General features: G+C 36.2%; 1 protein-coding gene across 2 annotated transcripts in view; it reads right to left on the reverse strand.

Moving 5' to 3' along the window:
- The window catches only part of SMARCC1 (SWI/SNF related BAF chromatin remodeling complex subunit C1), a 140,033-nt gene that overhangs the window by 67,514 nt on the left and 45,778 nt on the right, over positions 1-26,741 (reverse strand). For both annotated transcript variants that reach the window (XM_081072761.1, XM_081072762.1), the window contains exons 9-18: positions 24,171-24,296; positions 21,994-22,115; positions 20,285-20,409; positions 17,590-17,649; positions 12,453-12,490; positions 11,364-11,485; positions 7,611-7,682; positions 5,336-5,449; positions 4,560-4,713; positions 3,763-3,876 (exon numbers count right to left, since the gene is read on the reverse strand). In XM_081072761.1, coding sequence (XP_080928887.1) covers positions 3,763-3,876; positions 4,560-4,713; positions 5,336-5,449; positions 7,611-7,682; positions 11,364-11,485; positions 12,453-12,490; positions 17,590-17,649; positions 20,285-20,409; positions 21,994-22,115; positions 24,171-24,296 — 1,047 coding nt within the window. The remainder of the gene's footprint in view (positions 1-3,762; positions 3,877-4,559; positions 4,714-5,335; positions 5,450-7,610; positions 7,683-11,363; positions 11,486-12,452; positions 12,491-17,589; positions 17,650-20,284; positions 20,410-21,993; positions 22,116-24,170; positions 24,297-26,741) is intronic.

A 26,741-nucleotide genomic window follows, 5' to 3' on the forward strand; every position in this document is an offset into this window, starting at 1 on the left:
TATAACAATCACTCAAATCAACACCCAAAAGACTCTTTCTCCTTTAAACCCCAAATTGATACCAATGCACAAAAGAACACACTATTCTGATTTCCATATTCACAGGTTTATCTTGGATTTGAATTTTTTATATTAATAGAACCATTCTGCATGTAGTTTGTGGGTCTGGCTTCTTGTTCTTTACTATCTTAATGAGATTCAACCACATTTTTATATGAAGTCATTTCATTTCTGTATACTATTACATTGCTTGAATAAACCACAATTTATCCATTATATTAATATTTTTGATAGGCACCTAGGCTGTTTATAGTGTTTGACTATCTTTGATAAGGCTGCTATGGACACTCATGCATGTTCTTCTATACATTCATTCTTTTTAGAACTCATTCATCTTGTTTATAAAGCCAGAAGCTGGGTGACTGGGTATATATGTTTAGCTATAACAGTATTCCTTCCACTTTTATTTTCTGAAGAGTTTATGTAGATTCGTATTGTTTCTTCCAGAAACGTTTAGTAATACAAATTCATCAGTGGAATCAACTTGGCCTAGTGTTTTGTTTTTAGGAAGATGTTTACATATAGATAAAACAGATACAAGACTATTCACGTGACTGCTGTAAAAAATGATCACAAACTTGATGGCTTAAAGTAACAAAAACACATTCTCTCACAGCTTAGGAGGCTAGAAATCCAAAATCATTATCATTGGGACAAAATCAAGGTGTCAGCAGGGCTATGTTCCCTCTGGATGCTCCAGGAGAAAATTCATTATCTGCCTCTTCCAGCTTCTGGTGGCTGCCCTAGAATTCCTTGGTTGTAGCTGCCTCATTCAAATCTGTGTCTGAGGTCACTTCTCTTCTTCTGTCTGTCAAATCCCTATCTTTCTTATAAGGACACACATGACGGCACTCAACATCCACCTGGATAATACAGGACTATCTCCTCATCTTCAAGACCTTTAACTTACTCATATCTGCAAAGAACCTTTTTCTAATTAAGGTAGTATTTGTAAGTTCCGGGCATCAGATCTAATTTTTCTGGAGGCCGTTTTTCAGTCTATTACATCAAGTTATCTATTTCATCCTGAGTAAATTTTTATATTTTGTTGCTTTCCATTTCATCAAAGTTGGTCAGATATATTACCACCAAGTTGTTAATAAACATACTATTTATTGGCATTTAAATATATGTAGAGTCAGTTCATTGCTGATCAGTAATCTGTCTTCTATATTTTCCTTGATCTTTCTGGCTAGAGGTTTATCATATTTATTATTTATCATATTATTTATCATATTATTATATCATATTTATTAATCTTTTCAAATAACCATCTCCTTAATTTTATCAATATTTTTTTGTCTTTTGTTTCTAGTTTAATTTTGTTGTGGTCAGCCAACCACATTTATTTCACATGTGAAACCATACAGCCACATTCTATACTATCAATTCTTTAAAATTTTTTGAGACATATTAAGCCTCAGAATTGGGTGTACTTTGGTGAGTGTTACCTGTGACCGTTAAAAGAATGTCTTTTCTGTGATTTTGTATAGTCTTCTACGAACACTAACTAGGTCATATTGGTTGACACCGGTAGTTTTTTCTAAGTCTTTTATTTTCTTATCGACTTTCTAACTGCTTGCTTTATCAATTACTGAGAAAAGATTACTGAAATCTCTAAGTACAATTGTGCCTGCCTATTTCTCTTTGCTATTCTGTAAGTTTTTGCTTTGTGTATTTTGAATCTCTATAATTAGATGCATACGTATTTAGGATAATCATGTCCTCTTAATTAATTCACTCCTTTATCATTGTGAAATATCTATGTTTAATTCTGGTAAAATCACTTGTTCTGATGTCTACTTTACCAATATTAATATAGTGACATTAGCTTTTGCTTGATTAATGTCTAGAAGGTATGTATTTTCCTATTCTTTTACTTTTACATTTGAAGTGTCTCCGTATTTAAAGTGGATTTCTTATAGACAGCATATGCTTATATGTGATGTTTTTATCCAATGTGATCATCTCTGCAGCTTAAATGGAGTATTAAAACCACTTATAATTGCTACTGTACCTATGGTAAGATGTAAATCTACTATTTTGCTAATTTCTACTCTTCCCGTATGTTCCTTGTTTTCCCATTTCCTTCCCCCTTGTGGAGTGACTTTGTTATGGAGTATTATTCTGTTTTTATCTCCATTATTGGCTTTGTAGTTATGTGACTTTAAATAGTTGCTCTAAGATTTATAATAGTCACCTCTAACTTGTCACAGTGTACCTTCAAATAGTATTTTAGCATCTCACATATAGTATGAGGCTTAGAAGTTGTAAACTTAACAACGTATTATTATCATTTTGGGTTTAAACAGTCTATTACCCTCTTTAAAAACTAAAGTGAGGGGGAAACATCCTTAATACTGACTCATATGTTGACCTCTTCCGGAATTGTTTATTCTTCCATGTAGATCCAGTCCCCTCCCAAAATGCTCAAATTTTCATAGCTTACCCTGAATTAGCATTTTTGTCACATTTCTAACTAATGTCAAAACTTTACAACATTTTACCTCAACTTAATCTTACTGTCTTTTGGTTATTTTTGTCATTTCTACATGGTATATATTCTCCAAAAGGATCACTGTTTAAAAAGTTGTTTAAAATGTATGTTTATACATTTACCGTTTTCCATGATTATTATTCCTTCCTAAAGTCATGTGCTTTCATCGGGGATCATTACCCTTCACTATGAAAAACTTTCTTTAGTTTTCTGACAGTGTGTAATTAAATGAGGAATTAATGTATGCTAGTGATAACTTCTCCACCTTTTGAAAGTCTGAAAAGGACTTCACTGCAACTTCAGTTTAGAAAGGTATTTCTATGGGATATAGACTATCAGAATGACAGTTTTTCCCTCAGCATTTTAAAATGTTATTACATTGTTCTCTGGTTTCCATCATTTCTGTTAAAAAGTCAGGTATCAGTTTTATTATTGTTCCTTTTAATTTAATGTGGTCATCTCCAATCCCATTCCGACCCACTGTCCTTGTTGCTTTTAAGATGCTAGTTTTTTAAACAAGTTTAAGTATAATGTGCCTAGGTGTGGTTTTCTCTGTATCCAAATTTAGATCTGTTTAGTCTCTTTTATTTTGTGAGTTGGTATATTTTTTATCAGTTATGGAAAGTTTTTAGCCATTACATTTACAAATTATCACTTCCAATCCATTTTCCCCCCTCTTCTTATAAGGGCTCTAATAATAAATATGAGTTCTTTTCACTGTATATTATGTGTCTCTTGCATTCTTTTCTCTTTGTTCTGTCTCCTCCACACTCATTCAACTTTTTCTCTTGTTCCTTCAGTTTCAGTTTGTCTACTAACCTGGGTTCACTAATCCTATTGTTTGCTGTATCCTGCCTGCTATTAAACGCATCCAATGATTTAATTCCAGCTACCGTTTTCAATTATACACTTGATTCTTTTTATATATTCCAATTCCCTGTTGAAATTCTCCATTTTCTCTCTATTTTCTTTAACTATATTAATCACAGTTATTTTTAAATACCTATCTTCTAACTACATAGAAAAAATGGTTAAAATAAGTGATTGCTGTTTTATAAAATGCCATCAGATTAAGTAGAAAGCTCCCCTCCTTACACTACAGAAAATAAACTAGGTTTCTTATGAAAAATGATGATCCTTACAAGAAGGGCAAAGAGGACATGCTGGAATGCAGTCCATGTGTGTCGAGGGGAAAAAATTCTTACCTTTGCTAAGGTTTTCTTGGAGTAAATGTCAGTACGGAGACCAAAGTTCTGCAAATCAATTGGTTTTTCCTTGTTCTTCTCAGGAAAATTTAACATCTGCTGAGCAGCAGGGACCTGAGTCAGATAAACGACAAACAGCTCTAGTAACCTCTACAAAGTCAAGAGGATAGAGGTTTTTAAAAAATTGTTGAACACTGGCACTTAAAAGCACTCCTGGTAGAGTAATACCCACACCTCCACACTTACACTTCTAACAAAATTTCAACATACAACAAACATTTTTTTGTCTGTTTTAAGTCATAGAGAAGACAGACAACAAATTTTCTTAAATATGATCTTCCATTTAACAATGGAGGGCAATTTATAGTTTAGATTCATATGATTCCAACTTAATGCTATACATAATCTGACTGATGCAATAATCCTATCAAGAACATGTGTATGGATGTTCACTTTCCAAACGTTAGGAAAAAGAAGAAGGTTTAAACGATTTAAGAGATTTAAACAATCTGCTTGTTTATTAGTGTCTTTGATGATAAGTGATAAAGGGAATCATGAGTATGAAAGCACATCTGTAACACATGATAGGGTAAGGCCCAGTGTTGGGGTTAACAAGAGAGCATTATCTTAAACACTAAATCGTCTTATGGACTCAAACATTTATAATAGATAAAAACAAACAAAACCTACCAGGTAAGAAATAGCATTATGATGATAACAGTTCCTAAATAGGAATGCTAAAAGTGGTAGCCTGTTACCATCTAGACCTGAAGAAAAGGCAGCATTAATAAATATACCTGAGGTGATCGAAGATGTAGAGGCACGAGCCCAGAGGGGGTATCAGCCAGTACATTGAAATGAGGAGTAGGAGGAGGTCCCATTGCCATGGGTCGACTTTCTGGATCCACTTGGTAATTAACAAGCCCCCATTGCTCTAAAAAGGCATGAACCCTGAAGAATAAAGCTCCGAAAGTTAAAATCTGAAAAATGTACCTCATCATCTTCATAACCATCATCACATCTCAAAAGCAAAACAACAAATAAAAAAAAATTAAGTAAACATGTTTTCTGTAGGCTAAGAACCAACACAAAGTAACAGACAATTTCGGTTTGTTTCAAGAAGGACAATTTCTACAAACTCAAAATAATGCCGATAATATAGCACCCCACGACCTAATATAAAGCCTAATCTCTTCAATCACAGAAATGAAAGAACAAATGCTCATTTAGGTCCACGATGAAAGTGCTTACACAAAGACCAAATACACAGAAGGAAATCCATCTTTTGGCTTGTTTCTTTAGATAAATCTGGAGCACAGAGCTTATCAACTCCCCATTCCAACCCACTCTCCATTCCTGGTCATTTTCAAATTTGATTATAAAATGAAAAGATTATAAAATTTTCAAAAGAGAAAAAATGCTAAGGTATTATAAATATTCAACCCCTAAACGAGACATAAGATTGAGGTATTTTTATTAACCAAGAAAACACCCAGTTTAATCAAGAAACATTAGACAGCAATGTATCAGTAACCACCTGCAATGAAGTGTCTGAGAAAGTCAGACATTTTACCTCATCACAGCACACACGTCTCCAGTCAAGTTCCTCCGACAAGCAGTGCTGGTTAAATATTCTTGGGGGTTTAGGCGATACGTGTCGATCATAAAATTTCGATATGCCAAGTATCTAAAAAGCAACAGCAAAATTCACGAGGTGAGCATACATCCTTTCAGAAACAGGACCTCATAGAGCCCAAATCTGCATATTCCTCATAAGCAAATAAAAGAAAAACACAACATTCCAATAAATAACGCTGATAGCGTATTGAGTATTTAGTCATGAGTGTGACTCATGCAAAGCAACTACTTAATATATACCAACAATAAGGAAATGGAGTGATTTGACAAAGTGAATGTGAAGTAAGAAATACAAACTTCATCAAAGAGATGAATGGACGCTTGCCTGCAGAATTTGCAAGTACCACCTGGTAACTTAGGCTGTCTCCCTAACTACAGTCAGCCCTACGCATCCAGGTATTCGTAGGGCTGGATGGAAAATATTGTTTTCAATCCCGTTCATTGAATCTGTGGATGTGGAAACCCACAGAGACACAGGGCCAACAGTACAGGGTTCAGCAATATGCACGGTGTGGGGCATCCACTGGGGGGTCTTGGAAGGTATTCCCTGCAGATAAGGGGGGAATGCTGTGATATTTATCTAGCATTTTTACTGTGTGCCGGAATAGTTCTGAGCATTTTCCATGCAGTAACCCTCCCGATCTCCTCATGAAGTGCAGTCTATTATCATCCCATTGACAGAAGAGGAAACTGAAGCACAGAGCGATTAAAGAATTTGTCCTAGACCACAATGCTGGTAAGGGGGAAGGCAGAATTCAGCACAGACAGCATGATACTGGATCTCATTTCTACACTTCTCCTAGAGCCACATGTGGCTTTGGCTCTGACATGGTCATGTACCTTCTGGCTGGCAGTTTTTTAGAGATCCCCGCAAAGGTAGTAAGACAAGAATATATCAAAAGGAGAGAAAAACAGATTGGGGGACAGAGCAGATTCCACAATGTAACCAAGCATTTCTGCCACAAAAAACTTGAAATGTTAAAAAGTTAAGAGACCTAGCAAAAGTTCTTGCCACAAAAGTCAAAGAAAAGCTTGGCAGCTTGAGATTAGCTACATCAGAGTAGAAAAAGTATACTGCTCAAAAGGGTCCTGTATAAGCACAGGTGGATAAACAGACTGAAAAGTGAATTTACAAAGTTAAATGGGTTCAAGTGCTAAATTGTGATTTTAAACAGGAGACTCCCACGGGCCATAATTACTTACAAATGCTGGCAATAAGTAAATTAGCTGGAAGAATATATCGTGTCTCAATAGGTGGAAAAACTACCAAGGTTTCTCATGCCAAATGGGATTCTGGTTCTAAATGACTCCTTACATACAGCTTTCTTATGAAAAGGCTGGATTTATCTTTGACATCTAAAGTTAGAATCTCAAACTATCTACCACCAAAATATATTTATCCTTCAATTATTTCATTTATGCCATGTGTTATAATGGTCTAGGGAAAATTATCTTTCCCTAACAATTCAAATAAGAGACATGTATTTATGCAGTCACATGTGTGTAATAAACAACAAATTAACACTATGAAGATAATACACAGAAAAATATTTAAAGTATGACAGGTGTGGATTTACTTTAGTGGCAAGGGTTTCCAGAAGTATGTATTTAAGGGTCACCAGGCAAAGGCAAAAATACATCTTGACAAACTTCTTCTTTCCAATAAAAGTTCTTCTATTTTCAGTGTAAAAGCACAACAATACTTTATGCAATTAAGATCAATTCATATGTCGTTATATCATCATACCTGGAATCTCTTAAGTACTAGTCATTCATCAGGAAAGATAAAGATTCCACTTTCTCCTAGACCATTACACATGAATTATCTATAGCCCATAAAAACATATATATATACACAAAGTGGGAATTGTTAGAAAGAAACATGAACTCATTTTAGTGAATATCTATTACTGAAGTCCATCTTTAGCTGCAAGAGCTGACATGTATTGTAGTTCAAGGCTGAGGAAGAAAAAAATTGAAACAATTTCCTTTGAAGCAAAGAATTCAGTACAGCTGAGATATGAACACTGCTCAGAATGGAATATTTTATAAGCAGAATTTTTTATAAACTTCCACACATTAGCAAAGATTAACTCAGAAGTGTGCTTTAAGATCCCCCTGCCAAACATATACAAATAAACAATTTTTCTAAACACTGCCCCACTAAAGTATTTAAAGGTATCAGGATTACATGTTCACATTTCACTCACATCTCTGGAGTCTTGGATTTGTTTTTTCCATTGAAAAACTCAGGAAGAGCACGCCGTTCAATCACATGAATACTGAAAAGAAAAAAAAGGATTGGGAGTACTCCTTGAAAAATAAAAATCTTAAAATTTAAGCTAAGTTTGTTTAATTTTCAAAGTAAAACTAATTAATCCAAAAACTGAGCACTATATGCAAAAATTAATCGGCTTGCACAAGTTCCTATGTATTAAGAGCATATAATAAAATCAAAGAAAGCTTTCCCTTTCTCACCCCCAATACTTACTGTGGTTTTTCTATTCCTTTAACCAAACTCAAAAAATTCCATTAACACACTGAAAGCTAAAGATTTTATTATGTTGTCATTATACGTCATGACAAGACATTCTTTAGAAACTGACTGACAAAAATCACAGTAGCTGGCATGGCAACAAATTGATAAAATTAATGGCCAAAAAACAATGGAATTTATAATAATCAGTTTCTCAGGCTCTTAACATCAATGCACCTGTCTGTTCAGCTCTCAAAACCTTTGTAGTGAATTGAATTTTAAAATTATTTCAGTGATTTACTGCTTTTAAAAAGATCATATCACTAATTTTTAACATTTAGATAAAGTCACTGAGAATTTTATAAAATGTTATAGGTGATAAGCAGTGTAGAGACCATTTAAAATTATCAGGCCTAACACACTATCCATATAAACAAACTGTATATCCAGCACAAAGGTTTTGACACTAATACTAATCAATGTTTTTGCTAATAATACATTTTAGTTCCTCAGCAGCTTTCTAAGTATGCAACATGTATTGGTCACAAGGGAAAGAGCAAATATAACTAAAAGCAAAGTATTCACTTGTTATTTGGTAACATTTACGTCATCTGAACTGGACCTGCACTACCAAATTCTATAAATGCAATGAATTACCTGCAAAATTCTAGAAAGATAATTTCTAAGATGAATTAATGCTATATAGATATATGTATAACGACTTTCTAAGTTTTACTATAAAAAGAAGAGCTGCCGGGCCGGCCTGGTGGTTCAGGCGGTTAGAGCTCCATGCTCCTAACTCTGAAGGCTGCCGGTTCGATTCCCGTAAGGGCCAGTGGGCTCTCAACCACAAGGTTGCCGGTTCACTTCCTTGAGTCCTGCAAGGGATGGTGGGCTGCGCCCCCTGCAACTAAGATTGAACACGGCACCTTGAGCTGAGCTCCTGAATGGCTCAGTTGGTTGGAGTGCGTCCTCTCAACCACAAGATTGCCGGTTTCGACTCCCGTAAGGTATGGTGGGCTGTACCCCACTGCAACTAGCAACGGCAACTGGACCTGGAGCTGAGCTGCACCCTCCACAACTAAGACTAAAAGGACAACAACTTGAAGCTGAACGGCACCCTCCACAACTAAGATTGAAAGGACAACAACTTGACTTGGAAAAAAGTCCTGGAAGTACACACTATTCCCCAATAAAATCCTGTTCCCCTTCCCCAATAAAATCTTTTTAAAAAAAGAAGAGCTGTCAGCAATTAATTATATAGTTTTAATATACCTCTCTTTAACTGTTCTAGGGTTGGAAGAGCCCACCAAAAAAAATTTCTATATTCACCAAGAACAAAACACACAAAAAATGTTAAATCCCAAGCACTTTCTTTTCAGCATCTATGTTTGAAGTGCTGGCAGATGATTCCTTAGGTTCTGAGAATGAGTCAAGCAATGGAAGAAACGGAGTATTCAGAATCAGAAAAACTGAGTTCTTCTAATTATCAACTCTGCAACTGTGGAACACTTGGACTGAAGCAGTAATTATCTCATCCATCCAACAGGGATACAGCTGATACCACCACTATCCATCCAACAGTACGCTTTGTGACATGTAAAGGTTATCATGCAAATCAAAGTGTTTCTGTAACTACTAAGACCTACAAAATCATTTGCTGTTACGGCGTCCCCTTTTTTTTAATTTTAGAGGAAAATAATGCTAGTTTCTCAAGTGTGTCCCGAGGCAGTCTGAATCTTAACATGTAATTACAAATAATAACACCGAGATACTTCCATATTTAAAAGTAATTTAACAGAATAATCAATATAATGAAGAATGACCTTCAAGGAAGAGCTATTAATACATACTTATTCTGTTCCAGCTTCTACTTATTCAGAACATTTAGGAACAGCATTCAGAGTTGGTTTTAAAGAAGCAATGAAGAAAAGTCTCAGTGTTAGAGACATACCCTGTGGTTTTGGGAAAAATATAAGGTATATAGCTTAAGTGAACCATTTACCCTATTCCTTTAAATTGGCTTCTCAAGATTTCTAAATCATACATATGTATATATGTAGTTAAAAATCATGTTTATCCTTAAAGACGATAGTGTAATAATCATTAAGAGCAAGCAAAATATCCAAACAAGATTCAACAGGGTTGCCAGTTCGATTCCCACATGGGCCAGTGAGCTGCGCCCTCTACAACTAGACTGAAGATGAGCTGCCAGAGGGGCGGCCTGATTGCTCAGTTGGTTCGAGTGCGTCGAGTGCGAGCTCTCAACAGCAAAGTTGCTGATTCAATCCCCACATGGGATGATGGGCTGCATCTCCTGCAACTAAAGATTGAAAACAATGACTGGACTCGGAGCTGAGCTGCGCCCTCCACAAGTAGATTGAAGGACAACGACTTGGAGCTGATGGGCCCTGGAGAAACACACTGTTCCCCAATATTCCCCAATAAAATTAAAAAAAAAATAAAAATAAAAATAGATTCCAAGTCAGGGCAGGGAGCATCACTGAAATAAGTACAAAACCTTTGGTACATACGTGTAAAACTAAGAAAACAAACAACAAAACCCAGCCCGCTCTGCACTACACCCCGTGAGGACTGCTCCCATGGCACCACAGAGGCTGTGGTGAGTAACAGGGAAGATGCTAAGGAGGTCTGCCTTCTTGAGCTCTTTTCCATACCAGAGTTTGTATGTGAAAAGCCTCCTAATGTGAAAACATCTCCTATTAAAATGAAGGCATTACTCGACAGTCAGATGAGTTCTTTATATATTTCTTTAATGTTTCAATATCATATTATATTAATATAATTAAACACTCAAGCATTTGTCTGAGTTATGACTGATTCCTATTGAGTTAGGTTCAAACTTACGAAAATTTTATAACCCCGTTACAATAAAATCTAGTTTCCATTCTGAAACTTTAATGTTAATTTAAAAAAATTTTTTATTAGTGTCAAGTGTACAAAGCAAAATAGACATTTAAACCGCTCATAAAGTGATAACCCACCCAAGTTACTACCTTTCTGACAACTTAAATAGCTGTTACAATATCACTATCTTCCCTATGTCGTACTCCACATCCTGTGACAATATATTCCTATTTAGCTATAGTTGACATTCAATATTATTCTACTTCAGCCTCAGGCACATAGCGCAGTGTTCAGGCATCTAATCTATGATATGATCCCCCTGATAAGTCCAGTGCCCATCTGACACCTTACATGATCTTTATAACACTGTTGATTATATTCCCCATACTGTATTAACTACCAATTTTTATTTCTTAATCCCTTCCCCTTTGACCCATCCTTAACATTCTGAAATTGTTCTAAAGTATACCTTCCAAAGTTAAAATCACTTTCTACCTTCCTTTATCCAGTGAGACAGTGATTTCTGATGTGGGAACTTAGGCACAATGGCACAATATGATTTCAAGGAACGTTTTTCCACCCCGGAGTACGATGTTGACAGATGAAGTGGCTCACTCACCAGTTATAATCAAACCACGATGCATAGCTAGGAATAATAATGTGATTGGTCTGCTCTGTCACATTATCTTCTCCAGGGTCAACTGATCGATTTTGATCACCTTTGCTGGGATCTTCGTCTTCCTACAGAAAAGAAGCTGAAGTTCAGAGAAAAACAGAACTACAGAGAGGTATGTAACAGCTTTCAAACTTCTGATATTACATTACAGAAAATGGCTAGTTGATCTAATATCAAGGAAAACAAATTTCAAGTAAAATCAGTCACAATTTTTAAGGTTCCTTCACAAGATGTCCACATGACATAGCAGATTTTATTCCTCCCTTTTACAGATGAAGGGATCAACAAAGAAAAGGTAAATGTCTCATAATAAGATTAAACAACAACTTAAACAAAGGCTGTTTCTACAATGAGGAATTCAGACTCATAGCCCAAAACTTTTTTCACAATAGCTTGCTTTGTCCTTATCCAATTTTACCTAATTGTAGGACCACAAATCTAAATTACAAGTTCTCAAGTGACTTGTAAGGTGGTCACTAATAAGGCATAATAACAAGGCTTCCCCTGTCCAAAGCCTGAGCGTTAAGTATATGCTAACGGCTTTGGTGCATTACCTCACTGACTCCCCAATACCACCAACAGGTACTATTTACTGCCCTCACTGTGGGTGAGAAACTCATGCATAGAACTAGTAAGTTACAATCAAGATGTAACTCCAGGTAGTCCAACCAGAGGGCCAAAACTCTCAATCACTTCCACTACGAACAATTACCTCTGATTTGTATCAGAATGTCAATTATGCTGGTTTTGCAAATGATTCCACCTAAAAAACCTGGTTTTGCAAACACAGTAATTTCAAACCCACTGCTTCTCGGGGTACACTATTTGGGAATATGGACATTTCCTTTTGATAAAATTTTGGAGGTCGAGAAACACAAATTATTTTGGGATATGTTAAAGAAACAAAAAATCGTAAAGGGCCTCCAAGCAGACTATTTCTAAGGACGCTTCTACTTCCGCATTCCTAGTGCTCGCTCCACAGGACTTAACGTCAGAGTGTGTCCCCTACACTGGGCCGAACTCGGTCATTACCTTGATTCCTGTTGTGACTGTTTCTTCATCCTGCTCATCTGTCAAATCAAAACACATCACATCATTTATTTGAAAAACAGGTAAATACTGTCTGGATTACACAGAAACTTTAAGGCAGGGGTGTCCAAACTTTTTTCAACATTTTTCACCAAGGGCCATATGCGGTAAAATACACAAAGAGCCGGGCCACTCACTTGAGGTGAAGTATATACTGCCTCACCTGGTTTATTTAAGTAAACTAAATATATTTTTGGAATTTGCTGCGGGCCAATAAAAAAATGGATTGTGGGCCACAGTTTGGACACCCCTGCTTTAAGGTTTAAGTAATTGATACTGGACAAAAGGAAATAGGGGAGTAAAGCAAATTCATCTCAGATAACTCAGTAAATTAGAACTGTACACAGTAGCACAAAGGGGAACAGACTTTCAAAGCATAAATAATTAAAAATTTCCAACAGTAGGGAATTTATAATTAATTACTGCTTGGGCTACTATCTTAGTCATGATCTTGCTTAATAATAGGTAAGAGGCTTGAATAAGGCTCTGGCCTCCAGAGGTTTGATAAGAAACTAAGTAATGACATTTTAGATCCCAAAGCAGTGCGTAAAGAATGAGGAGTAAAGGAAGAGGTTATACTCATTCCCTACGAAGTCCTGGTAAGTGTTAATACCTTCTGAGAATAGGGGACTCCATGACCTAAATGCTGGCCTTGCAAAGACAGGAGCAAACCCACATCATCTAAACCAAGCAGCCGATTTCCACTGTGTAAAGTAGAAGTGCCAGTGTAAAACGGGTAAGAAACTCGGGCACAAATAATTACATTAAGCTCCTGTAACATTTTAAAAAAAAAGTAATTATTATGATGTTGGCAGTGACTAGGGCACTGTGAAGTTCAAGAGAACATGGCAAAGTCACTTTTTAAATTACTCATTTAACAAATATTCCAAGAATAAGGTATTTGAAAAGAAGTAAATAAGCTGTTTAGTCCAGCAGCCAGCAATGTACAGCCCACAGGCCAATGTGGCCCACTGCCTCTTTCTGTATGAATCTGGGAGTTTGACTCTCAGTGTGTTCCTAGTCAAGTCATCTGATAAGGTGGTTTACTCTGCCTGGACTGTGCGAACAACATGCCTCATGAGGAAACCTTGCTTTACTTCCAGGAGCCTGAAATTCTGGTAAGTGCTAGGCAGAGAGTACTCGACATAACCAGGAACCCCCAAACAAACTTGGTTGTAGACCCTCGAATGCGCTTCCCTGGACAGAAACCATGCATACGTGTTGCTGTATTTTTGTTGTTGCAGGAAGAGTGTACTCTATGTGACCCCTCATGTGAGGGAAAGAGCATAAAAATAACTGCATGCACTGTTTGTGTCATTTTCCCTTAGGATCTGTTTATACTTCCTACGTAGCTGATATATATATATACACATATATATGTCAGCTGTGAGTACAACTATATGCTGAATCTCATGAGTCCTGGAGAAACCTGGGGATGGCCTTGGGGATTCCCAATGCACCTGCAAGAGCAGAACAGTTTTTACATTTTTTAAATGGTTGAAAAGAAAATCAATAGAAGGATACATCATGACACATGAAAATAAACTGACATTTAAATTTCAGTGTCCATAAATAAATGTTTTCCTGGAATAAGCCATGATCACTTGTTTACACAATATCCATGACTACGTTCCCACTACAATGGCAAAGTTGATGAGTTGTGACAGGGAACACTGAGCCCACCAATGCCGAAAAAATACACTATCTGGCTCTTTTCAGAAGTCTGCCAATCCGTACTTTAGAAGACATAAACAGATGATTAGCATTTTAACAGGTGTATGTGTCAGCCACTGTCCAAATGCCAAGGATACAATGATGAAAAAGAAAGGTCCCCATCTTGATGGAGCTTACATTCCAGTTAGCAGTGGCAGGGGATGGAAAATAAAATAAAGATGTAAGATGCTGAAATTGCCATACAGAAAATAAAAGCAAAGTGACATATTTAGGAGAGAGACTGGGTGAGTGGACCCTTCAGAGCACATAAAGAGAGAAGCCTCTCTGAAAAGGTGGCATTTATGCTGAAGCATGAGAAGAGAAGGGCATAAAAAGCCTTCCACAGACAGAAAGCAGCCAGATCAAAAGGCCTCAGGTGGGGATGCACTTGATGACTTCACAAAATTGGAAGGCCACTGTGAGCATGAATACAGGCGGAGAAAGCCTATATTCCACATACAGCAGCAAGGAGAAAGCATGGGTCACATAGGCGCTAGTCAAACAGGCCTGGACCTGAACCTGGGCTCTGGCACTTAATTATTAATAACAGCTGTATGCTTAGAAATGATACTGAACCCCTCCAGTCTCCATTTCCCCATCAGTAAAACAGGGCTAACATGTTTTTATGGTGAAATGAAAACATATGTAGAATGATACCTGGCAGGTACTCATGCAACATAAAGATGGACCCTGTTGCTTGATTTGTTTTAAGTTAGAGACAAACACCTGCCAACAGGAATAGGGGATTCAGTGTGGTCTATTATGGTACTAAGTACCCACATGAGTCATCCAGCTGCGCACAGAGATATTTTTTCCTTTCTTTCTAGGAAGTGACTAAGAAAGAAACCTAGGTAAGGCTGTCAAAATGAACTTTTTGTCCTTTGGATCTTGGTAAACCAAAGGATGATCAACTTCTCATCAGATGGTGCTAGCACAACTTGATCTCTCTCTGGCCATAATATACCATTTAATTTGAGTCTGACATTTCCATCCCTGAGGTGGTCTTGGTATCCAGGGAAAGTAAACTATCTGATAGTAAGAAAAGGACGGACACCCTTCCTACTGATTCCTAAATGATAATACTCCATAAATGTTCCCCTCCTCCTTCTAGATGTGGCCATATATCCTCTCACCTCAGCCCCTAGATCTTGCCCTTTCTGAGTACTCAAAAAAGGACTAGGTACAGTTTGCTAGGTGGCACGTTAAGGCAGAAGAGGGATCGGTGAAAAACACAAGTCTGTGAAAAACAATTCCCAGTGGGCAGATCAGATGCCCTTGGCATGGTTCAGGTTAGAGCTGATGCAGAAAGCCAGATGATTAAATGACACATGGGAAGCCTGGTGGTCCCTGGATCAAAGGCCAGGACAACATTTTCAAATCCCATAGACCCTAATGCACCATCTGTGACCAGCAGCATCATCAGCTACAACACTCCTGACTTGAATTTCAAGGTTCACAAACACAAAAGATCTTTCATATACAGCATTAAAAAATTTTAATCCTGTTGGGACCACTATTCTTCTCTTAAAATTGGCTGAAATTTGAGTCTTCTGATAGATATACTTAAAACTATAAACTACCATACCATTCTGTTTAATAAATTGTCTGTGAAGAGTTTCAAGTCTTAACAATCTTCTACCCTGTCACTTCTTTACTGAGAATAAAAAATAAAAGACTGTTTATAGTTAGTGTTTACTTTCTTGGCCTTTGATTCAGTGAGTAAGTGCAGCTGTAGAATGGGCAATATAAATTTATGGAGAATGTAAACTATTAAGTTATTCAAGATCAATATTCTATTAATGTTAAAAGCAATTAAGGTAGATATAACGTTTTGATGGCATCTCATTTTTCATTTACAGCAGTCCCACCCCCAATCCAACACTGTCCTAAAATACTAAATGGAAAAATTTCAGAAATAAACAATTAAGTTTGAAACTATGGGCCATTCTGGGTAGCATGATAAAATCGAATGCCGTGCTGCTCACTCCTGCCTGGGATGAGAATCATCCATTTGTCCAGTGTATCTATTCTCTACATACCTGCCTGTTCATCACTTAGTAGCTGTCTCGGTTATCAAAATGGTTATCAGAGAGAGAAAAAGAGACTACATGCATATAACTTTTATTACAGGATATTGTTTTAACTGTCCTATTTTACTACTGTTTTTGTTAATCTCTTACTAATTTATAAATTAAACTTTATGACAGGTATGCATGCATAGGAAAAAACAGAACATGTAGGACCTGGTACTATCCATGGTTTCAGGCATCCACGTGTGGTCCTGGAACGTACCCCTCACGGATATGAGAGACTACTCTATTTTGTTGACCTAAACCACCTTTATATAAACTGTCATGAAGATAATTTTCTGCTTCTATTTTAGACATAATCAAAAATAAAATTGTCCCCTGATGTTCAATGACAGGACTTAAGCCAGAGAAAAACAGGATGTACTTAGTGAAATTAAGTAAAACAACTCTCCCAAACACCCACTCATATCTGCCCAGCAAGAAGCACATGATTTATGTGAAATACAGAATTCATTTAAATAGGAGATAGAGAAACTGAAATCTCATTTTCCACATAAGGATCTCTTAAAAATTCCTTTCAGTTCTAAAATTCCATCAAGTCAAATATTTAGTATATACTGAAAACACTAGATTCTTCTGTTTTGTTTTTTTTTTTTGGTTTTTTTTTTTTACAAGTGAAGAAAGTAGTCAAGATTATTACTCCACATAAAACCCTCAGGAATAAAGATGTTTAAAACCACCCCTATTTTTTAAAACTAGAACAAGTGACTGCACTCCACTTTTCTACCCTCGTAGCACATCTAAGAATTATGCCTGACTTGTGAAAATGTATTCTATAACTTGAGAATACTATTAACAGGATATTAACAGGATAATGGGAATCTCATTTTATACTGTTTAGAAAACTGAAAGTTGGCTTACAAAGTACTAACAATCAACAGATTTTTGTTCTAAAGATGAAAATTCAATGTGCACATGTTGTGAAGCAAATATTTCAAAGATTATATATAAAAAGTGCTTTAACTGCAACAAATTCTTTAAAATTCAGATTTAGGTACAATATTACCTACCACCTTTGCTAGTTTGCAGGAAAACATTACGTCGTGAAACGGGCAGATCAGTACGACTGAAAGGAATGGATTGCTGGAAATTAAATTTCCTAATATAATAGCACACTAATCCACAAGGTTACTGAAGGCAGTCACACTTAATATCTGCTCTGGAAAGCACAGCAATTGAAAGCAACATCTCTCAGTAAAGAAAAACAATGAGAGCTGAAGATACATACATCCAAGACAGAAAGCAACACAGAAGTGTATAGATGTTTTGGGTTTTACCTAGATCTGCCACAGTTCCTCCTTTAACAGGTGTATTTTCACTATCTTTCTTTGGATTTACTACAAAGGAAAAAAAAAGAATCATGTTTTAGGGGACAATTTCTACTCGTTTTTAATAAGAAAACCGAATAGGGTACAATTAAATTTTACATGAATCTCACTGCAACTGCACCCTCATGCAGTACTCACCTTCAAATAAAAACCACAGGCCCACTGAGAAGCATTACCACTTCATGTAAGGCACTACATTCGTAATTAATTACCAAAGCACCAATTTTTTTTCATCATAAAAGTAAACAATATGGAGCAAAATCTGAAAAGAACCTTTTGACCCCTTTCCTAAAAATATTTCTATTATGTTTTTTGTGCATTTGATTCCCATTTTTGTACCATTCATGTAGAAAGATAAACTGAAGAACGGATAACCATTTATACATCTATGTGGATTTTAAAACATACTTTGAGGATTTAAAAAATCTTATATAAACGTTATTCACACCGTCCTTAGCCCTCTAATTTTCTCACATGACACTAATATTTCCATGTAAGAATTTTTACTTACGCTACGTCCCTTTCATTTTTAATAGGCCCAGCGTGTTCACGTGTGGATCATAAAGTAAGTAGTCTTATATTGATAGAAATGATTTATTTTTAATTTTTCACTTTTCTTTAATCAACACTGTTTTCTACTTATCATTACGCATGCATGTAATTATTTAAGATAAGACTCTGAAATTAAAACTGCTACTGGATGTACACATTTAAAATTTAACAGATATAGCCAGATTGTGTGAAGTGACTTCATCAATTTACACTTCCAGCAATAACAGCATTTGGAAGTACCTACTTTCTCAAAACATTTGTACTTTAGGAATCACCTAAGTTGTCAAAATTTGATGACTGAAAACACTTTAATAATTTACATATCCTTGGTTAAGTGAAGTTGAGCATCTTTTCAGACACCTACTGGCTTTGTATTTTACAAAATTACCAGTACATAATACATTGCCTTTTATGAGGTTTATGAATCTTTATGCATATTTAGGGTTCTAATTCTTTGTTAAATGCGTAGTGAATATTTTTTCCATGGTTTACACTTGTTTAAAGTGCATTAGTACTTGATGGTTACTTTTACAGTTTTTTTTATACTTAGTACTTTAATCCACCTAAATTTACATTCTTATATATGATACAAAGAACAGTAAATTTTACCAAAAGTATTTATGGAATAATTTGTTTGGTCTTTTCCAAACTGACTAGCATTGCCAAATTCACAATAAATGAAATTTATAAACATATGGGTCTACATTTACATTGGCCACTCTAGTCCACTGATGGATTCATCCATTCCTGTGTCCAAATCATAATTATTAGAGCTTTACAGTTTAGGTATCTGTTAGGACTACTACCACCTTTATAGCTCTTTTCTTTAAAGTAATTCTTTTAATTACTTTTATAAATATTTTCTTCCATATGACCTTAAAAATACATTTGTGTGGTTTTTAGTGCCTAGTTTTATATAACACAATGAATTTTTAAAATGCATGTAACATATTACATATTGTGTATTTCGTTATTTAAAATTTTAAAAATATAATAGACTCCTTAAAAAAAGAACAACCAACAAAAAAGGATGTGAGAATTACAACACATGTGGAAGTGAAATACATGAAAAGATCACAAAAGACAGGAGAGGGCATATATTATGTAAATTTCACACATTTTCCCCTCAACTAGACAATAGTAATTCTAAATAGATTTGCTAAATTAAGGATATATATCATAATACCTAGAGCAACCACTAGGAAAAAAATAGCTAAAAAGCAAATAGAGAAGAAGAAAATCCATAGAGAAGGAAAGGAGAACCGTGTTTGCAGGGTATGGGGGAAGGGTTAATTCAGACGAAGCCCAATAGGTAGGGGGGTTCTTTGCAGGGGATGTAAATGCTCTGCTATTAAGAGTGGTGATGATGTACAACATAATGAATATACTAACATTGAAGTATACACTTTAAAATAGTGAATTTTATGCTATGTGAAGTACATCTCAATTAAAACTATAATATATATCACTGAAGACTAATAAAAACTGAAATGTAGAAATTTTAAAAAGGATACGGTTAAATGATGCTTAATTATTATCAGAGAACTGAGACATCAACACAAGCACAAACAGACACGACACACGGGTCAGTGCATCAGGAGGACATGATGATCCTACATGTATATGCCCTTAAATAGCAGAGCTTCAAAGCACATGAAAAAAATACATGAAAAATACTTAACAGGAATAAAGAGAAAAATCGACAAATCCACAATCACACTTAAAAAGGTATAACAATCCTCCTCCTTCCAAAACCTGATTCAAACACATTAAATTGTACATAGATAAGTAGTCGATTTCTTCTCACATATATTGATTCTGTTGGGATTTTAAAAACATTAATTTTAAAGCATTAAAGTACTAATTTAGAGAACTTTTTGGTCACAGTGTATTTTCTCAATAAACAAATGGGAAAACTACACCAAAAGACTGGGAAAGAGGAAATTTCATAAACATTAACATTAAAAGAGCGAATCTATTCATATTTGAAAGTTGAGAAATGGGGATGCAGAGCAAGAAATCAACCATCCCGTGGCACTGCTGGGAATGACTCAATCACGTCTAACACTCATAGTCTAGGCAGAATACAGACCATTTTTTGGAAGAACCACTTCCTCGATGTTGGGGACAGGCGTTGGGTCTTCCATGTCCTTGGTAAGATCTTCTTGCTCATCTTCCTCTTTCTGACTTCTGCGCTTCCCATAAAGACTAGCCTGGCTAAAACACACAAGGTATACGAAAAATAAATAAGACTGATTATAGCTACTCTAGCAAGCAATTTCAGAGGCTTTACTTTCACTGTTGTTAGGATCTATGCTCAGAATCACTTTAAAAGACAAAAGAAATCAACAAATTAGATATAGTCTCCAAATTACAGCCAAAAAAAAGAGATATTGGGCTTAGGAAATAGAAATAGAAACCCTGCTATACAAACTGCAGACCATATCCTAAAAAGGGGCCTTAATTAGTGTTATAAAAACTAAGGAAATATGGCACTATTTTATCCCAAATCATAAGCAATCACTTACATAAGGCATTTTCTCAAAGATACACAACTGTATTTTCCTGGTTCTTTGTATCATCCAAATACCAGGAACTGCAAAGTAGAATCACTTAGAATGACAATAATTCTTTCTGCAAAAATTGCCATTGCTCTTTCACCACCAATTCAGTCAAATCAATATTTATTTTTAAAGCTAATACATGCCAGAAAGCATGTTAGGGTGGGAACAAAAACGGAATGATTCCTTACCTTGAGGAATTACAAGGGATACATGACAGGAATCATAACCTAACCCATTCAATGTGACGCATTCCAATACCGAGAAAGGGATAACAGTACCAAGCAAAACATAAAGCTCAGAGAACAGTTAGTCCAGCTTGAAGATGACAGTTAAGCTGAACGGTGGAAACAGTAACAATTTACCAAGCAGTAGGCACTGTTTCAGGAGGATGAGCAAAGGCATAAAGACATAAAAAAAATCACTTCTATTGGGAAGGAATGGGTAGTAAATTAAAGTACATGCACAAGTGAGAGTGGGAAGGGTGAAACCCAGGATGCCACAGCCTGAGTCCTCACACTGCCGAGAGAATACTCAAAGCTCTCTTCTGAGATGGGCAACATGTTGGTAGAGGTAGAGGCAGAATGAGGTATACAGATTAAATGTAAAATAAAAATTACATGACAACTTTTAAAAGGCCTATCAATCTAAAAGTGATGGGGAAACAAAATATTTAAAAAGGGAAGAAAAGATGCAGGAAAGATGAATAAGACATTAGGAAAACAGGTTTCAGTATGCTTTGGTTAAATACAGAATTCTAAGGGGAAACCTAAAATGAGCAAAGGCCTGCCCTTTAGACAACAGATATAGTCAATTAAAGGACACGCATGCATTTATTCTGGGAAACTCAGTGGTGGGTTGTACACTCGAGAGTAGAAGCTAAATGTCATCACTGTTAACCGTGTGGCCTTTACATCTTGGTTCAGTGACCACTAGTGCCCGGGTAGCCCATATGCGCCCTTAAGTGGGAAGAGTGGCACACCTGATGTCAAGCTTCTGCACGAGGATCTCAGGTAACTGAAATCTCTGAACGTCATGATTCAGATTAGAAATTCAAGAAATAAGGACATGAGATGCCAGTCAGACAACCACCCATAGCAAAAATAAACTATCAGAGCAGACTTGCAATCGAGTCAAAGTAAGACTTCCTTTCAGCAAAACTTCCATTGTAAAAGGAAAACTCTAGGAACTCCTTTGGAGTTTGTTTTAATGCCCTCTGAATCCACGCTGCAGTTCTTACCCTTTCTTCCCACTCTTCTTCCGTGACTCTGTGGCTGCGGGAGGAGGAGGGGAAGGTGAATGTTTCCTCTTTCGAGCATTAGATGATGCTTTTCTATCTCTTCTCTCTGGACTTCTGACTGGCTAGGAAGAAGTAAACGGAAATAAATATCAGCCAGCTTTGCCGACTCCTCAGTTTCTACAAATACTCGTCCAAAGGTGAATTTTCACAACGACAGTAACAAACCAACAAGCTCAGAGCAAACGAAAGGCACATCATTAAGCATCCTGGGCCACCAGCAGTCAAAACACTTCCCCTGACCTTTTAGGTGATGCATCACCAATGGAAATGGCAATGCCATCCCACAGGTACTCAAACTATGCTACAATACAGACATGCCCAAACCCCACACAACTAAAAACTGCTCCTGTTCACATTCTGTGCTTCAGGTGGCAAAAGCATTTTCAGTAACTACTGGAAAAATATGAAACACATGCTACTAAATTAAACAAATAGAAAGAAAGGCTGAATGAGTTTGTGAAAATGTACCAGACACTACTCCTGATTCATCAGTAAAAGTAATGAGATAACTTTATGACACAAAAATGTTAAGGTTGCAATTTACGAAATAAAAGTCAATCTGTAGAAGTAAAACTATCCCTACTAGCAGATGACATTAAATAGCCCTAAGGAATCCACAAAACAATTACCAGAGCTAACCAATGTGTTCAGCTGAGTTGCAGGATACATATCAACGTACAAAAAGTCAACCTGTAGGTAGTAAATGCCAATTTAACCAAACAAACCTAGGAAAAACCTAAACTGATCCAAAGTATTGCGTCAGAGGTGCAAAAAAAAAATAATCAGATTAAAATACTGATTGAACATTCATTTTCTCTGGCATGCTCATACCTCTTACAACTACTTGTTTCATTTCAGCATCTCTATAGCATCAAATGGGGGAACATATTGCATCTTACAAGCTCTAAGAGAAATTTTAAAGAAAATCTAAATTACACATACCTTTGAGTAAACCTGAAGTTAAAATTTTTAAGGGATGTTAAATCAATTTTTATATAATCTCCCTAAATATAAGTGAACAAATAAACAAACCATCTAAATCTGAACAGGGATGAACAGGAACAGGACAGTCTAATAATGTGATACAGAAAATGGAATATTCCTAATGACACAATAGACTCAATCTGAAATACATTAAGGGAAAACAAATATATAAGCATATGAGATAGGCTAAAACAAAAAATTTTTAAGTGAAATTCCAAAGCTAATAGGGACAAACTGAAAATGAAAGGATACGAAAAAGACCCAGTCTCAAAATGTTTCTCTTAACATAAAGAATACATATAGTGTGACAAAGAAGTTTTAGGAAGAAAGTCACAGGGCTGAAAATAGATTATGAAAAGAATTACTTTCTAAGTTAATGGTTAAAGTATATCTGTCTCCAAGATTTAAAAAAAAAAAAAAAAACTAAAATGGAAAATAAAACCCCAACATTCAAATTTCCCCATTGAAAAAGACTTCAGAATCATAGGTCTCTATTTAAAGTTGTCACAAGCCCAACACAAACACATCTAAGCCTTCTTTTCAGTTTCAGGTCTTCCTCTAGGGACACACATACCTCACAAGTTGTAACTTGTAAAGAATCACAGCTAAATATTTAAGTGGTTGGGCTTCTTAAAGGATTAGTTTTAAATAGCAAAGTCTTCCCATTTCAAAAAAGGACTGAACTATATATAGTCCTTTGAGATCCTTAAGCCTATACTTTGTACTAACTATTCTACGTTTATTAACAAAGCTGTTAAAAATATTAAAACTAAAGGAGTTTTCCCTTGTAAAACCAACTGAGTTAAATTATCCCATGAAAATATTTGGCATACAAAATTAAAACTCATGATCTAGAGAAGGAAATCACTATTCCTGATTTTGTGAACAAAATAGACTGTCATACAGTATGGGCCACTTTAAATCTCAGTGACCCTGAGATTTTTCATGCCCTCTCTCTGGGGATGGCAGGTCCTGAGATGGCCGTTACAGCCATGTAGTAACTTTCACGTACACTTAACCTGATGGCTCATGCACCATGGTGTGTATGAACAGTTTATCAATGAATATCTAAGACCTTTCAGGCCAAGAAAGAAGAAACGCCTAGTGGAGAGAAATGGTGCCAAACCAAATACCTCTTCATTCTTTGTTGGAATTCGCTGACGAACACTCACAGGCTTCCTGTTCTCATCCACCTCATAATCCTCTTCATTCATCCACTCATTGAAAACATCAGTGTCCAAAATCCATTTTGCGTGAACCTAAAACCACATCAAAGCAAGAATATCTACATAAATAATAAAATCACTTGAAAGTATTAAAAAGGATTGAAGAGGAAAGAAGCTTCAGAAGTATTTAAAATGAAAGAAGCTGGTTTACTATTCTCAAATCCTCAACTGCATAAAACAAATTACGAACAATGACATGAGTAATTTTTATTCCATGTCTTTTACTGAATAAACAGATTAAGAAAGGATCACTGGTTTTGTGTAGACTGAGGTTTTGATAACTAAGACCCTTCATTTGACAATTATGCCACCTTCTTTTTTTAATTACAGCTTTACTGAAGTATAACTGACAAATAAACATTAAGATATGAAAGGTGTCCACTGGTAATTTGATATCAGTATACATTGGGAAAGGATTCCCCCATCTAGTTAATTAACACATCCTTCACCTCACATATTTATTTTCTTATGTGTAAGAGAACATTTAAGTTCTACCCTTAGCAAATTTCAATTATACAGTAAGTACAGTGTTATCAACTACAGTCACTAATGATTCACATTGGAGTCTCAGACCTTATTCATTTTATAGCTGGTACCTTTCACCAACCTCTCTCTATTTTCCCCCAGCTCCTTGCCAACCACTTTTCTATTGTTTCCAGCAGTTTTTCTTCATTTTTCTCAGGTTTCATGTATAAGTGATGCCATGCAGTATCGATCCTTGTCTGACCTCTTTCACTAATCATGGCATCTTTACCTTCATAAAAATCACTGATAAAACCATTCAAGAGCAAAGGGCCAAACATAGTCATTGCTTTAGGCACAAAGGCTGTCTCTAGGTTTACGCACTCAACGATACTCAAAGTGTTGACAAGAGGGCATTTACAGAGACCGATCACTAAGCCCCGTCAAGCACACATGCTGCTCTACGGAGACCTTTCAGGGACAGCCATGGCTGGGGCTGGGACAGAGAGGTGACAGTCACATTCACGGTTCTTCCCAGTCCTTTACACGGCCACCTCTCTTGTTTTTCTATTAATATTTCTGAGTAAGACTTAATTAAAAAAAAATGTCCTCTGGATGTTGTATAGATAAAGACATAGGTAAATATTTAAACCGCAGGACTAGCCTGTGTAATATTCCTTTTTATCCAATACTTTTTCTCAAGGGGAACAACTGGAGCTGGGGCTAGACAATTCCTGCCTGTGTGGGACTGCTGGCACATCTCACGTTATGGGTGTATTGGTGTGTATGTGTGTATCGCAATTAACATGCCTGGTTAAGAACCATTAAAATATTAGCATGAGAGCAAAGAGAGCAGCAACTACACCTATGAAGGCTTCCTAGAAGTAAAAAGAAAATACAACACGGCAATCACTAGAAGATAGCACGGATTTTCTAAAGAAAACATTTTTTCAATCTAAGCTCCCCATTGCCCTTTTTCTAAATTAAAAAAGGGGAGGGGATTACGAACTTGGTTGTTCAGGATAATGCCTCTATCATATACTGATTTAAGAATGAAATCCATTGATTACATGCCTCCGCTTTCCCTACAACTATAGTTACGCAGTAACACACACAAACACAAAAATAATATCCTACCAATGAGAAAATAAGACATTAAATAATGTAAACTGAAAAAGACTCCTGTATGTACAAATTATGGGAAGGGTATAAACAGAGCACATAAGAAACCTTAAGCTAATTTAAAATCTATTCTTTGGCAGTAGATTGACAAAGAAAATCTATTGAAAGGTATTATGACTGTGTTAAAGACCAAGGTATCAGTAACACTGCATAAAATATGTCATGGTATTTGAAAACAGACTCGTGTTTACCAGAGAGTTAAAAGTGTGTGCAGGGGCGGCAGGATGGCTCAGTTGGTTAGAGTGCGAGCTCTCAACAACAAGGTTGACGGTTCAATTCCCACATGGGTTGGTGGGCTGTGCCCCCTGCAACTAAAGACTGAAAAAGGCAACTGGACTTGGAGCTGATGGGCCCTGGAGAAACACACTGTTTACCGATATTCCCCAATAAAATAAAAAAATAAAAAATGTGAGTACATATTGTAAAAGTAGAGCTGAATATTCACGTTGTACATTCTTTACTATCCAGGAAAACTTACCGGAAATCTTTTGAGAAAGTATGTTAGGACAGCTAACAAGAGTTTGTGTGCCAGGCTCTCTGCTGACTACTTATGTGTCTGATCTCATTTAATTCTCCTAAACATGACAAAGCAATGCAAGTGTTCATCTCTCTACTTGCCCAAATCAACAAATGAACAGAGTGTCAGTAAGTTGCCCGGTTACATACCTAACTAGAGGCAACACTTGGTTTGCACTGAATTCTGCCTAAGTTCTTAAACCACCATGGGGTCAGAATAACATAATAGGTTATGTGGCACTGGGCAAATTTACCTACTAACTTCTAGAGTCCAGTTTCCTTACCAATAAAAAGGTTACCATGGTAAATTCTGCTATC

This window comes from Rhinolophus hipposideros (assembly GCF_964194185.1).
Source record: "Rhinolophus hipposideros genome assembly, chromosome: 14".
Lineage (NCBI taxonomy): Eukaryota > Metazoa > Chordata > Mammalia > Chiroptera > Rhinolophidae > Rhinolophus > Rhinolophus hipposideros.